At 42.7% G+C, this 14,952-nt stretch overlaps 1 protein-coding gene across 28 annotated transcripts in view; it reads right to left on the bottom strand.

Annotated features, from left to right (window-relative positions):
* Sgip1 (SH3GL interacting endocytic adaptor 1) overlaps window positions 1-14,952 on the bottom strand; it is a 193,617-nt gene that overhangs the window by 26,271 nt on the left and 152,394 nt on the right. For 12 of the 28 annotated variants that reach the window (XM_028887492.2, XM_028887519.1, XM_028887528.1 and 9 more), the window contains 2 exons: window positions 10,946-11,011; window positions 9,958-10,017 (listed from right to left, as the gene is read on the bottom strand). The exons of 7 other annotated variants lie outside the window; for them this stretch is intronic. In XM_028887492.2, the coding sequence (XP_028743325.1) occupies window positions 9,958-10,017; window positions 10,946-11,011 (126 nt within the window). The remainder of the gene's footprint in view (window positions 1-9,957; window positions 10,018-10,945; window positions 11,012-14,952) is intronic. 9 more of the 28 variants (XM_028887538.2, XM_028887623.2, XM_028887571.1 and 6 more) reach the window with 1 other exon arrangement.

The raw sequence follows: 14,952 nt of genomic DNA, 5'->3' as shown, positions 1-14,952 counted from the left end.
CAGATTTCTTACCTTCCATTTTCTTTTGGGGAGGTTTGTAATTACTTGTCAAATCTGCTAAAAGCCATGATTTACAAATGAACAAGATTCAAGCAGTTTTCTTGCATGTCTCCCAGTAGCTTTAACACAGGAGTACACCACCAGCTAGACTATAAGTCTCAAGTCAGCTTTAGGGACTGGTTCTGGTGGAGGTAGATGCAGAGGGAGGTGACATTATGTACAAGAAAGAAAAAAAAAAACATGCTGTTGTCCATGGGAAGGGAAGCCAGGTAGCAACTCATAGCAGATCATATTGTGGGATGGTTTATGTAGAAGACTGAAGTGCTAGAAACTTCTTGAGAGCAAGCAAGGTTGACACAGAGACAGCCCTGTCACAAGCCAGGGACATGTGAGATTGGACAATGTTAGTAAAAACCGATATTTAGTGAATGTTTTGCATTCACAGTGAACCCATGGCTGGGCTTTCATCCTGCTACAGTGTCATAAGAAAGGTGCCATTATTATTTAGTTTCCAGAGAAGGAATGCGAGACTTAGGTTATAACACATGCTGAGGCGGTAGCTCTAACCCTGAAGGGTTGTTACAGAGCCTAAACAGAACACACACACACACACACACACACACACACACACACACGCACACCACACGCACGCGCACGCGCACGCGCACGCGCACACGCACACGCACACGCACACACACACACACCCCTTTCAGATATGAAACACATCTATTCCACTTCTTCCTTACATATGTAATTGTATATGTGCATATGTAAATATGTATTACTGAGTACACTGATATAAATGAATGGGGTTTTCCTTTCTAATATCTAGGATAAAGCCACCTTCCAGTTACAGTAACACTCACATATGGCATATGACTATCAAAATGCTAATACAGCAACAATTAATAGTATTCAGTGATGATTACCTAGATTTCAATCACTCCTCTCCCTCCACTGCCCTCTTAGGTTAGTGGAGGAGACAGGCTGGGACATGGGTGGAGGCCTCCGAAACACTCTATCTCCTTAGTAACAATATTCTTCCCATGTCAGTGCCACCGTCCTCCACTTGATGTTCGACTCCTGTGCATCACGAAGGCAGGGACATGCGTTTCTTACTGACTGCTGTGTCCCACTAGCTTTTACGTTCCTGGGCACATCTCAGGCGCTCAGCAAATAATCATCGACTGAATGAGCACCGTTGTCGTCATGCTGATAACAAACGCAAAGTACAAAAGCCAAGTGCTACCCATTTGATCATTGTTTTTCCCTACCAGATCCCTATTACAGTTATAAAACATGAGAAATCTTAGCACATACACATCCATTATAATTAACTTTGAGAACCTACACAAAACATAGGAGAGACTCCTGCCTCCTTCCACAGATACAATTGTGAACTAGCTAGAAGCATTTACATCTGAATCTATCTTAAGGAGTATGTTAGTCAAACCCTGCAACATTGACAACCTATTTGAACAGCCATTTCCTTCAATATGGTTTATATATTCCTAAGATTATTATGAGGTAGATAGTGAACTTAACTTTTTTTTTTTTGCTCAAGAGTTCCTGCTATATGGAAAAGAAAAATGAGTATCATATAAAAATAACTCTTTACAATAAAGAAAGAAACACAAATTTAATACTCAATTATTTTTACAAGTTTCTGCGAATCAAAATTTCATTTTTATTTCATGTGGGCAAACAAATACAAACATTCCTTTGGTCACACACAAATCTGGGAGTTTCCATGGGTGAGAGTCAGAAGGGAGAAAAGGCAGAAGTAGGTAGTATGATATAACAGAAAAGGATACACACTCAAGAGAGTGCTGAAGGCATCGATGGACAGCAGGTAGGAAGAGAAAGAAACAGCCCACAATGTCCATGTTAACTTGTGTTTGCAGCCATGGAGAAGCTGGTGTTTATCTTCTGCAGTTTTTTCTTTCCAGTGGTTCAGGTTGTTGCACTTAGAATGTCACAGGCATGAGCAAACAGCAGAGAAGACAGCAAGGCATCTAGGCCATTTGACAGTTTCTACAAAGACATAGCCATTGAATGGCCCATTCACAATTAATCACTGATTAAAACAAAAACGCTATGTAGAGGGCCTAGTCCAGTCCCATGCAGGCTCGACAGCCATTGATCTAAATTTCATGAGTTCCCACTAGTTTGGTTTGGTTGTCTCTGTAGGTTTCCCCATCATGGGAGGCCTTAACTTCTTGTAGGAGGAAACAGAGGGGTGGGTTAGGAGGATGCTGGGGGGGGGGAGAGGAGGGAAGAGGAGGATCTTTGGTATGCAAAATGAATAAAAATTTTTCTTAAAAAACAAACAAACAAACAAACCCGCAATAGAGCAACTTTTCTTGTGGCTGCTGAGTGCAGGCAGACCCCAAGGTTAAACCTTCCTGTCTCTGGATGCAGGGCCCTTCACTCTCAGCAGACTGCACCAGGATTTTTCTTGGGGTAGGGCTTTCGAGACAGCATTTCTCTGTGTAGCTTTGGAGTCTGTCCTGGAACTCACTCCGTAGACCAGGCTAGCCTCTAACTCACAGAGATCCGCCTGCTTCTGCCTCCTGAGTGCTGGGATTAAAGAAAGGTATGTGCCATTACTGCCCGGCTTGCCTCCAGTTTTACAGTCTATTTCCTCTTTGACTTAATCTCAATAGATGTGGCACAGGAACCTCAGTCCTTCTTCCTGATTACATCACCATTGGAGATTTCTTCCTCCTGATTAACAACAGACTTCTCCCTGGGTCTCCCAACCAAATACCAAACAGGCGGGACCCTGCTTAGCTTCTGAGAACAAATGAAAGGAGACCATACAGGGCTGGGGGTGTGGCTGTCAACGGCTCCTTAGATGGCTTCTTATGTTTGAAGGTGAGTCAGCCTTCCCTCCTTTGCCCCATCCTATTAGGTACAGAATGTTGCTGCTTAAATGGTGTTTTTGAGACTTGACAGTAGTGTCAAGTTGGTCCATTCCTGTTTTCTGGACTGTCTACCTAACTTCTCCCTGATTCTAAGTCTAAATATCAAAGATGCTCAGACCACCCCTCCCTCAAAAAGTCCTTACAATTCACCATGCACAGGGATTGCGTTTCAAATTCCTCCTCCAAGCACGCGATGCACTTTAGAATACGGTCTTGAGTTACTTGGCCAGTCTCCTCAAACATTCCTCACTTGCCCCGGGTTTATCATCGCTGAGTACACGCAAGGTATTCCTCATCCCACTTTCGCTCAAGTTACTCTTTCAAACTAGAACACTTAGCTTCCTGAATTCTGGTTCTTAATGTCAGCTGAGGCAAGTCCATTTTCCTCCAAGATGACATCCCAGATTCTTCTCAGCTAACCCCTGTGCCCCTGTGATGTTTCAGAGTTTTACAACATTCCCATGCATACGCTACAGCATGCCTTATGAGAATTACTGTTTGTTCGTTTCTAGAAGGCAGACACCGTTTTGCTTGATCGTCATTAATTCCAACACAGGGAGTTATATCCAAGAGGAGCCATGGAAGAGTTGGACCCACAGAGGGAAGGAACAAGTTAGTGAATCTTTAGCTTTTTTGATCAGTTAATCACGGGCTGCTTCCTTCTTCCTGTCCTAGGGAAGTGTTTAACTCAAGCTTCAGGTTTCAGAGTTGTCTCCATGAAGTAATCCTTCTAGGGCTGATGGCTTTGTAATCTTCCAGTTCTACAGTTTACTTCTGTACCCAGGCAAGTACAATGCACACTCAAGGTTCATCTACTTTCGGAGGGATAAAAGTTTCAGTCTTCAAAAGTAGAAGGCTTCCTTTGCTTTTGGCATATTTTCAATCTGCAGAATTGTGCTCAGTTTCTTTTGAGCCTGACACAGTTCAGGGACCTGTACTTGGGACCATCATGGTCCTAAAAGGAGGAAAATAGACCATGGGACTGAATCTGATGGAGACCCAAGAAGATCCTGGCTTAGTTACCACCAAAGAGCTAACAGATCACATTAGAGAGAAGAAAGATACCAGAATTTGGTCACTTCTCCAGTTTGAATGTAATCTCAAAGTCTGAATAATTAATAATTTTTTCCAGGTAATAGTAGTACTTTAATAAACAAAAGAGAGCTGGTTTTATTTAATTTTCCTCATTATCCTGACTGTCATTCTTTGCATTTTGAAGTTTATAAGACAAAGACTGAGGGACATCAAGTCCTCAAGATTGGGAGGTCTTGCGGGGCACAACAGACAACTGTAGTGATTGGAAACATCACTGTTATGACTTCCCAATAATTCTCTATGAAAGGATTTAATTCCTGACTTGGTGTTATCTTGAAGAAGTTACCCAAATTCCTGCACCTCTGATCACTGTTGGAGATGTGACTAGTAGGAGTACTACTATAGATGGTGGCGTGATCAACCTGAGCTGTGGTATTGGAGTGCTAGCTCAGAAGTGAACCGTGATAGGAGGTAATCCATGAAATCTTGCAGCCCCATTACTGGCAAAGACAGTAAATAGTACCTGGAGATGATGGAGATGATGATGATGATGATGATGATGATAATGATAATAAATAATTCACTATTATGCCCTGCCTGGTACAGAAGCTACCAATCACTAAGCTTTTCCATAACTATTTAATCAGATAGATTCTGACCTGAGTTTTGGGCACTCATGTCCTGCCTAGGAGCCCTCACACACATTTGGCCGAGACATCTTGTTCAAATAAGATGACTAGGACACACTCTGCTGACCATTCATCTTGTCTGCAGCATGTCTGTGTTACAGTAAACATGAATGAGGTAGGGCAATGTCTTCAAAGACCTGAAACCAAGTGGACATCCACACACTCACTCTGAGGGCTTTCCAGAGCCAGGCAACTAGTGAAGAGAAAATGGGAACTAATTCCTCCTCGAATTTCCCTGGTAGCGCATTTGCAGATTTCAATTGCACTTTAATCTTTTAAACAGATTTAGTATGTTAAAACAAAGAAGCAAATGCTTTGTGAGCTTCCGTTATTAACTGAGAGGATTGTGCCATTCATATGCACACCACAGTCAACACACACAATCTCAGAAGGGCAAGGATTACGCTTTTATTTTAAATGAAGACTGACTTGAATTGCTGCTTTTTATGTTCCTACTTTGTTTCGCCATCCTGATAGCTTGATCCTGTGAGTTTTTCAGAGTAAGTACTCATTAATCTTAATGTGTTATTGATAGAAAAGGACCTGAATTAAGTGGTACAATCAGAGGGCCCCTCCCACCTAAAGAACACTAGGAATTTAGCAAGGCAATTGCTTCCCAGAAAACTGTCCACACCTTTCAATTTTCCTTTTGTTTAATGACTTCCAAGTGAGTTAATTAGCCTTTCCAAACTCAGTTTTTTTTTTTTTTTTTTTTATTACAAATCAGGGTAAATAAAAGTGAGTGAGGTTGGGGTATAGCTCAGTGACAGAGCACTCGCCTAGAGGGTGTGAAGCTATAGGTTCAATCCCTAGAAAGAGAGGGGGAGGGGAGGGGGAGTGTTTTCTACATATGATCATGACTTACCAGTGATCAATTAGGGTCATTTAAAAAGCCTGCATACAATGATTGGTCAGACATTTAGAATGCCTTGTCACAGAGTCAACACTAGTCCAGAGAGAAAAGAAAGTCTTTTATTCCAGAGATGACCAAGGTCCTTCCAGAATCATGTTTACCCTCTGAGATCTAATCAGGATCTAGAAAAGAACCTGGATGGGTGACTGGGCTGGTGGGTGGAGTCAGAGCGGGAAGGCTGGGAGAGGAGCTTTCAGTGAGACCCAGACACAGTGTCTCTGGGAATGACCATGTTGGAGGGCTGGGGGTGAGAGAAAACTCTGCCCTGAAGATGGGACTGTGTGGAGGGTGGGCTGAGGGATGCGGCAGGGTGTCTTCCATAAGGGTTTCAAGCCCTGCTCTGCCTGGCTATGAGGCTCTGGAAAGCTGTTACTCAGATCTCATTTTCTTCAGCAGTGACTTGTATCATTGAAATGAGAACCCAGAAGTGCTTTACACACAGTGAGTGCCCAGGTGTTACTGTATTAACTATTTACTGCCTCACTTCTCCCAATGTGTCCCAGTCACCACCATGTTTTATTTTTCTTATCAAAATCATCACCACCTCCATACTATATCGACTACTTATTTCCCTGTTTTTAGTCCTGCATGCTAGAATGTAAGCTCTGTGGCAACAGGGATGGTTCTTTGCTAATGTGAAGTGGTCAGCACAGTGCCTGCATGCATTAAGTATTCAATAGATGTTGTTGAATGGAGAATTATCACCCAACAGTATCTAGGATATAAGATGCATGACAAGTTTTCGTTATGAAATAGCTAAACTGAACCCTGTCTGTAGGCACTATTTCCATGGTACTGATGCTGAGTTGAGTGGAGGAAACGAGTTGGGGCTGAGGCAGCCTGAGAGGCCCTGGAGACCATGTGTTGGATGGATCGTTCCCATAGAACCTGTTAGAGATGATGCTTGAAAGTGAACATGGTTGAAAGGAAGTTACTTCAAGTCTACAGATGAATGCAGAGGGAGGGCTGGAGGTGAGTGGTCATTGGCAATAAGAAGGGAAGCCAGTAGAGCGATCAGATATATGAGTGATGACCACTGTTTACAGTCAGGAGGTTTGACAGGCAAAGCAGAACTAAGAGAACTCAAAGCTGCCGCTACTCGAATGGCCCATGGCCACAGGAAAGTGAAGAACGTTCTGTCGAGATTGTTTCTGAGAAATGTTGGTCCTTAGAGAGAGCTGGGGTTCAGTTAGGAAAGTGAGTGTGAGTTCAGCAGAGAGGCTGAAGATGTAGGGAAGGTGTTCCCATAGCGCCATGCCTACAGGAATAGGCGCAGCAAGCAGGGTCACAGAGGAGAGTGTGACACAGGCGACCGAGATGGTCTGAGACACAAGGAAACTCATGGTGGCAAGGGTTTTTGCTGTTTGATTTTCACCACCAGATGCAAAATGATCTTATCGTTAAAAAAAAAAAAAAAAACCATCCAAGGAGAGTAGCAATATGTTTTTGGAAACATCTTGACATTAAAAGGCGCTACAGGATTGAAACAACTACTAGGCACAGTGATTTGTCACAGAAATAACATTCCCTTCTACTTCAGAATACTTGATGGCTGAAGGAAGACATACTGACATACTTTGTGTGTGTGTGTGTGTGTGTGTGTGTGTGTGTGTGTGTGTGTGTGTGTGTGTACTCATATGCATATGAGTGTTTATGCAGGTGTGTGAACCCACATAACCCACATGTGTACGGGTGTGCTTGTGGATGTAAAGGCCAGTGGTCATTGGTGGGTATCTTCCTCAGGTGCTCTGCACCTTACTTTTGAGGTAGGATCTCTTCTGAACCTGGAGCTCAGCATTTGCCTAGACTGGCTGGCCAGTGAGTCCTTGGATCCTCCTGTTTCCACCACCACAGTGTGGGGATTACAGTGTGAATTGTGGTGCCTGGGTTTGTAGGGGGTTCTAGGTCCTCATACGCTTGTGATAAGTCTTTACCAACTGAGTCCTATTCCCAGCCCCAGGATTCTCTTTTTGGTTGATGTAAAAAGTCACCAGAGAGAAAAAGAGAAACCCTGTTCCAAAAAAGGAAAAAAAAAAAATCTCACTAGCATTTGAATCATTTTCTTTATAAGCTCAATGTAAAAATATATTAAAAATTTTAGTAAAATATCTATAAAAGGTATTTTTAGAAGCATTGGGACTCTTGTACTTTAGAACCCTGGTCTAAGGCTTTTTACCCCATTTGTTAGCAAGTGTGAGCTACTTCATGTCATTTCAAACTAAACTCATTGGTCAGTGTTCATTAGTTACTTGATGAACTGGTCAATGCTCCAACGTTGACTGAGTGACTCTAAGGTCCTAGTCATTATTATAATTTTAATTAAATAAAATTTAATTATAAGAATAGATAATGAACAATGACATTTTAAACAGTATAAAAAATGTTATTCAGAAGTCAGTAAATAAATGAAAAGCTACTTTGAACAAGTGAAGATTTTGACATGAGAACCTTCATGCTCTTTACTCTCTGGATGAAGCATTGAAAGAAAGTACAGTTAGTAAGAATAAATGTGAATAATATGAGTGTCCTCGGGACTCTGTTAAAATGCTAATTCTGTTGAATAGCTGTCCATTTGGAGCATAAACATTGAGGTGAGGCCATATTCTCAAGGTGTTATACGATGCAGCCATTTCTGTATCATTTCATCATGACAATAGAGAATAGTTTTTGCAGTCTTTTCAGGTTTCCCTAGGTGAAAACACCTCAGACTGATCTCTACATATGATGCTCTGTCCTGTTAGTTAATTTCCTGGCTTTCAAAGCTGAGTGCAGACTCTGCTACTGGCTGAGATGAACCAGAGTTAGAGCCTTGCTTGGCAGGTACAGGTCTGCACTGTGCTTTAAGACTTCCAACCCATCCTGAAGCAGATGTTTCCACTGCTTTACTGATGTACCCAGTAAGAAGTAAGAAGGTGCCTGGATATGTTTTGTCTGGATGGTTTTGGACAGGGTCTCTCTAGCATAGAGCTTGCTATTGTCCTGACTGGTTTCAAGTGCATCAGGCTCGGCATGCTGGGATTGCAGGAGTGAAGTGGCCCAGCATTCTCATCTGGACCCTTTCATTTCAGCTGATTAGAAAATTTTGGCGGTCAAAAGTTTGTGAGATTGGCATATTTCTTATTACAAAACTAATGCCCTCAGGAGATAAAGTCCCATGGGAAAAAGGCATCCTCTCAGGAAAATCACCTCGAACCTGTTTTTGGCTTCAGGCCATTTGGCTTCTACATCCACAAGCACACCCATACACATGTGAGCACACACCTGCATGAACATCAGAAAGGGTTGAGGTCAGACCATGTTTCCCTCACCTGTGCAAGCATTAAGGGCTTCTGTCTTATAAGAAAAATTCACTGCGGGGTGAATTTGCGGATTTATTTCATACTGTTCATGTATTTCAGCCATTCTGATTTTTAAAACACACACTCAAGTTTCTGTTGTCATGGAACACAAAGACAAGTTCAGTATTGATATTTAAGGCTAGGGAGGAGAAAAACTGTATATTTTACCAGCTTTTGGCCCTGAAATAAATTTCACTATTTAAAATTATACAATGTAGGACCTTATAGGATAAATCTTTATGCATAAAAATGGCTGATTAATTAGGTAAAGTACTTAATTTCCCCCTTCCCCCCCCAGGTAGTTTAAGTGGGTCATTTAATCAAATGTGCCTCCTGTGAAGATGAGTTAGAAGTCAAACACAGAACAGAAGAGTGCTAACCTTTAACGAGAGTCTAAGAAGCGGTCAGACATCAGGCTTAGAAATCTGGTATTTTTAAGTGTTTCTCTTAGTCTTCCAGAATGGCAAGTTCAACAGGAGTTGCCCACTTTCCTGTGGTCATTACAGTTATAGCAATGGGACGCGGACCGGCCCTCCCGCTAAGGCTCCCTGTTGCTTCTCCTGTTTCTCTGATCCCCTGCGGAGCCGTCACACACACGCGCGGGCACACACACTTACAGTTTACAGGACTGGATTCTCTACCTGGCATGTCAGCTTTTCCAAATTAGGCCAAATGTATCCCAAGCCCAAACGTGCTCAAGTTTGCCACACACACTTGGAAAAGGATTAGGCAAGAGCCTGGTTGACAGAGTCAAGTTCCTTAGCCAAAGAAAGTTCCATTTTTGTTCTGCTTTTAACTGGCCACCGTTAGTTAAGTGACCAGTGTTAACTGCAAATCAGCTTTAGTCTGTTCAATGGGAAAGGTTGAGGAACACATACAAACCAAATTCATGAAATGCTTTCTTTAGTACTCGATGCTTTTCAAGTAGCCATAGCATTTTCAATGGAGAAAAGCAAGACCAGAATTTTGAGGACAACTGGGGATTTGTCAATGAGAATTAAAGACAACGGAGAGGAGACTAGAAATTAGAATCTGGTATGCTATGCACTACTTACCTTCAAAAGTCAAATAAAACTTTCCTCTGTCAAACCAAACGAGGGAAGGCTGTTCATTCTCTGTTTGGCCAGGAGTTGAAGCGGGATGGGGAAGGTTAAGGAAAGGGAGAGAGAAGGACACGATGTGAGTCACAGAGCAGGTAATTAATCTCACTACGGGGGAGGGTGGAGGCTCTGCATGCCATTAGCGTGCAGGAAAAAGGGAAAGGCTGCTAGTCTAGGGGTTTTTGTTGTGTTTTATTTGAGCAAACAAGGCAAAACCAAAGCCATGGAGATTGAAGGGATGGACACGCGTGTAGGTTGCTTGAGGCTAGGCACTTGTATGCACGGGAGCAGATGTCTTCCTGGTCATGCAGGGGTGTTAGCATATTTCAGCTGCATTAATTTGGGCAAAACTGTCATTCAGCAATTGCTGTATCCTTTTAAGTCTTCAATATCATCCCCTCGCTTGTCAGCACAACTTGGGGTTGAGGTTTATATGCAATATTCGCTTAGCTTTTCAACGACAACAGCGTTGCATATCAATTTAAAAGTTCACAGACGATGTCAAAGCTCTCCCATCCCTCTGCTGGAGTCGCCTTAGGCATCCAGTCAACAACACACCCTTTACTTCTGTACCCAAGAGGAGAAGAAAGATTTCCAATGGTGCTTCCGCAGGTTTTTAAATTAGAAAACGGTCAACAGATTCTGAGTACGTATTTACTTCTTCCTCCGAAATTCACACAGCAGCGACACCTCACCTGGCCTGGGCCTTTTCTCTGAGAAACTGTCATGCCACCTGCCGCTTTAGAGTATGTATGCCCACTTAAAATCGGTGCCGTGGCCCGAGTTCCACGATGGACGGTACATGGACAGGGTGCATCTGAGAGGCACTGGGACTCATGAGGTGAGGAGCATGTCCATGAAGCTTCTAGCATTCGGATGGAAAATGGCTTGGATTTGAAAAGGAAAATCTAAGTGTCTAGGTATCGCCCGGCTAGCACCATACCTGCAGGCGTGCCACACAGCCTTTCAAACGAGGGCAGTTTGTCATAAAAGACATCGTCTTCTGACACTACAAACCAAAGAAACATAAACGAATGGAAAAGGAAAACACAAATACAAGTTCCCAACGAAACCGAGGAGCACAGCTTACTGACGGAGGCGGGAACGAACGTCACGGAAAAAACGAAAGACTGTAAGACACTGGGATGAAGGTGAAGAGATGGGAAGTAAGTGATGGGCGTATTTGAGATGATTCTATGAGGAGAAACTGAACCAAAAAAAAAAAAAGTCAGGGTTTAGCATCTGTCAATGTGGTGGGAGTCAGCTCTAGGGAAGGACTTAGATCCCACTGTCTCAGGGAGCCGTAAAAGGCACAGCTTCTCTTTTGTGAGAATACTTCACTCCAATGCAGCTCTCCAGGGACCAGATATGTGTCCATCAACAAGAACCCCAGCACAGCCCTGACAACTCAACAAGGTCACCTGGTATATGCATTATCCCAGGAAGAAAGGGGTTAGCTCTTCACCTGTCCACAAAACAGCAGTATAAACCCAGGTTCCTGCATGCCTTGTGCCTGCCTTTGATAGTTACAGATCCTTGATTTTGAAGTGTTATCATACTGATATCTTTGACCATGGTGCCAACTGTGGCTAGATGTTTATCTTTGGGAATTGGCCACAGCTTTATGAGCTGGGACACTGAACCTCAACTATTTCAGATCTTTAACCAGTCTCCTCATCAAACAATAAATATGAGGAACTGTCTTTTACTCTACATGATTAAAAAACAGCGCCACAGGTTTTAAAGGTGTTATTACAACATTAATATATAATCAAATAAAACTAGGAATGGAGAACCATATTCTTGTTGCAAAGAAGTTAAGGGCAGAAATTATGATCCAACAAACCTTTCATAAACAGTGATGCTTTTGGAAATCATTCTGGTAACCTGATGCCTAGACTTAGGGTATATGACAGGGAAACTTTTCAGTTCTTTAGGTTCTAAGATTTAAGGAAAAAAAAAAAGCGTGTGTGTGTGTGTGTGTGTGTGTGTGTGTGTGTGTGTGTGTGTGTGTGTGTGTGTGAATGTGAATATACATATGTGTGTGTGTGAGTCTGTGTGTTTATGTGTGACTGTGTGTATAGGTGGGTGGGTGGTGCATGTCTGTACCCGAGGAGGCTGGAAGAGGGCACTGGAGTCCCTGGAGTTGATATTATGGTTGTGTACCACCCAATGAACTAAGTTTGCTTAGAACCAAACTTGGGCCCTCTGGAAAAGCAGCAAGCCTTTTTAAGTAAATAAATTAACTAGTTAGTTAATATATTTTAATTAATTAATTAATGGATGTTTTACTTGCATGTATATCTGTGCACCACATATATGCTGGTGCCCTCAAAGACCAGAAGAGGGTATTGGATTCCCTGGAACTAGATTTACAGATAGTTATGAGCTGCTGTGCAGATACTGGAAATCAAACCCAGCCAGTGCTCTTAACCACTTAGCCATCTTTTAGCCTCAGTTTCCAGGATGTTTTTGTTAGTATTTAACTGCACTTACAGCTGCCTTAGAGGTGGAATGATTTAGTGGAACTCTGGTTCCATTGTATGGGCACAGCAGATACAGATGTTTCACAAAATATGTGAAAAATGCATCTTTTGTTTCTATGCAGAATAACTTGACATGAATATAATTTCCCTCCAGAAAGTTTATAGAAGTTAGAATTGCTGTCCACATTGAGGGAAATAGTCTATGTTGCACTGCTTAGAATAAGTCACTTTTACTCAAGTTATGGACCAAAGGAAACATCAGAGTCCATCTGACACTTTTTTTTTTTTTGTTACCCATCGATGGTTACTTTTAATTTGTTACAGATTCCTGCCACATTAAAGATGCAAATCAAAATGCAGAATTACTGCAGGGAACGATTATACTTAACAGGGAAGCAAAACTGCCTGTCTTGTCATCATCTAAACAAACAAACAAAGAAACAGGAGACATCTCACAGTCACTGAAATAAGAAGCAAGTAATAAAGAGGGGGTTTTCAAGGAGAGATAAGGCTCCATTATCTCTTCTGCTACCTCTCATCTGATTCTTATGACTTCAAACACTTTCCTCCGTCCATTAACAGCAATAGATTTCTCCCTCCCCGGAAGTACTCAGTGCAGGTCCCATGGGCTGTTTCTAGCATGGAAGTCCTCCCTGTATTCCCTCTGTTCTAGATGTGCATCTTTTCACACGCTCAGCTTTCCAAAACTAGAGTGTATTATAGTTAATCTGGTTAAAAAAACAATTGTCCCCTGACGCATTTGGAAGCCTTTTGTCTTTCTTGGTCACATATAAAATAATGGTGTTTTTAAAAATCAAATTTAAAAAATTAAAAAATATATAGTTACATAAGAACTCATTATTTGAGGGTAAGGATACACAGACACTCGTGTCTTCTCATCCTGTATTGGGTCCACTGCTCTATGACCACAACTCTTGTAAAAAAAAATTAGTCACACTTAAAGTTCTTTATGGGTGTTTTCTTATATGATTACTATGTGGAGAGTCTGACCTGCTGTTCTTTCATTTTTGGAGATAGGGTCATCCTGCCTCAGTCTCACGAGGCGCTCTATGTAGCACAGGCTAACTTTACAAATTTCAGTTCATGTGTGGTTTTGAGATTGGCCATCAGTTCCCACGTGATTGCTCCAAGAACAATGCAAAGGGCGCAGGGAATGGCGGGAAGGTGTTGTGGAGGTGGGAGGGGATCGCTCAGCCGCCAACTTAAGGAGCTAGCTGTGAGCTGTCCACCTCCTCCAATCTGCTTGTTTACAGTGAGTTGTCACTTCAGGCAAAGCAGAGCCTTTGGAGGAAACCAGAGACAACAGCAGAGAAGGCTGACTGGTCTTTCAGCAGGAGAGTTACTTCCCAGAGAAATGGCTGTCATGTGACCAGAAGCAGACCCAAATAAAGACCGGGTGGTGAGGGCTTCAGTGGGCAGATGAAACCAAATCAAAACAATGGGACCTCACAAAGCAGAGGAGGCTGCTCCTCCACAGGAGGCATTGTGACCAGCTTCCTACAGGGACTCGATTTTCCAAGCCCTCTGTGGTTCCTCTGGAAAGGACACACACTGAGAATGTTGAGGATCATTGTGGCTGGTGGTAACTGGATATTTCTGCAGCAGGAAGTATAGAAAAACATGGTCCAAAGGCATGGACACAGTTCAGAGTCCCTGTGTGTTCAATTTTCCCTGTGAGTCACAGCGAGCTGAAAAGACATGCTGGATGGCCCCTCTGAGGTAGAGTGTCATCGATCTTTGAGTAACAGCTCACTCTTCCTTCTTTGCCCAACAAAGCGAATCAAATGGAGTGCATGGAATGAACGTTCCTGAGAAAGCCCAACAGTAGGATAGGATTTGGGCAACTGACTACCAAACTCAAGGAGATTAAAGAGACAGAGGGTGAAAAAGGCTAGCTGTTACAAAACGTGAACAAAAACAAAAAATCAGAGAGGAATGAGCTAGAAATCTGTTTCTTAAGAAATGACATGAGTTGGAGGGACATGAAAAACCAAAAAGGGAAAAAAATTTACATGAAATTGGGAAAGTGGCTATGTTTTCAATTTATTAATTTAACCCAAACTTGAAGGTGCGTGCGTGCGTGCGTGCGTGCGTGCGTGCGTGCGTGCGTGTGTGTGTGTGTGTGTGTGTGTGTGTATGTGTGCTTGAGACAGGGGAGGTTGGTCTGGCTTAAAGTATAGAATATACAACAGAGCTGAAATTCCCTTTGCGGTTCTTAGAGGCACACCTTCCCTTGGTCTTCTGGGAAAATTGGCATCTGTTCTCTAAGAGAGCTTTTGGTTTTCTCTAGCTACTTCTCAAATGGGTGGTGTGCTCTGCCGTAAGCAGCAGTAGGAGCTGACTGAGCTGAGTGAATGATTCTCCCAAACAGTGCAGAATGGGCCAGGTGATTTACAGCTTGGAAGAACCAGAGGGCAGTGTGGAGAGTGGGGGAGTGAGGTCA

The sequence above is a fragment of the Peromyscus leucopus genome, chromosome 2 (assembly GCF_004664715.2).
Source record: "Peromyscus leucopus breed LL Stock chromosome 2, UCI_PerLeu_2.1, whole genome shotgun sequence".
Classification (NCBI taxonomy): domain Eukaryota; kingdom Metazoa; phylum Chordata; class Mammalia; order Rodentia; family Cricetidae; genus Peromyscus; species Peromyscus leucopus.
The sequence above is the reverse complement of the archived record's forward strand: the minus strand, read 5'-3'. Positions and strand labels throughout refer to the sequence as shown.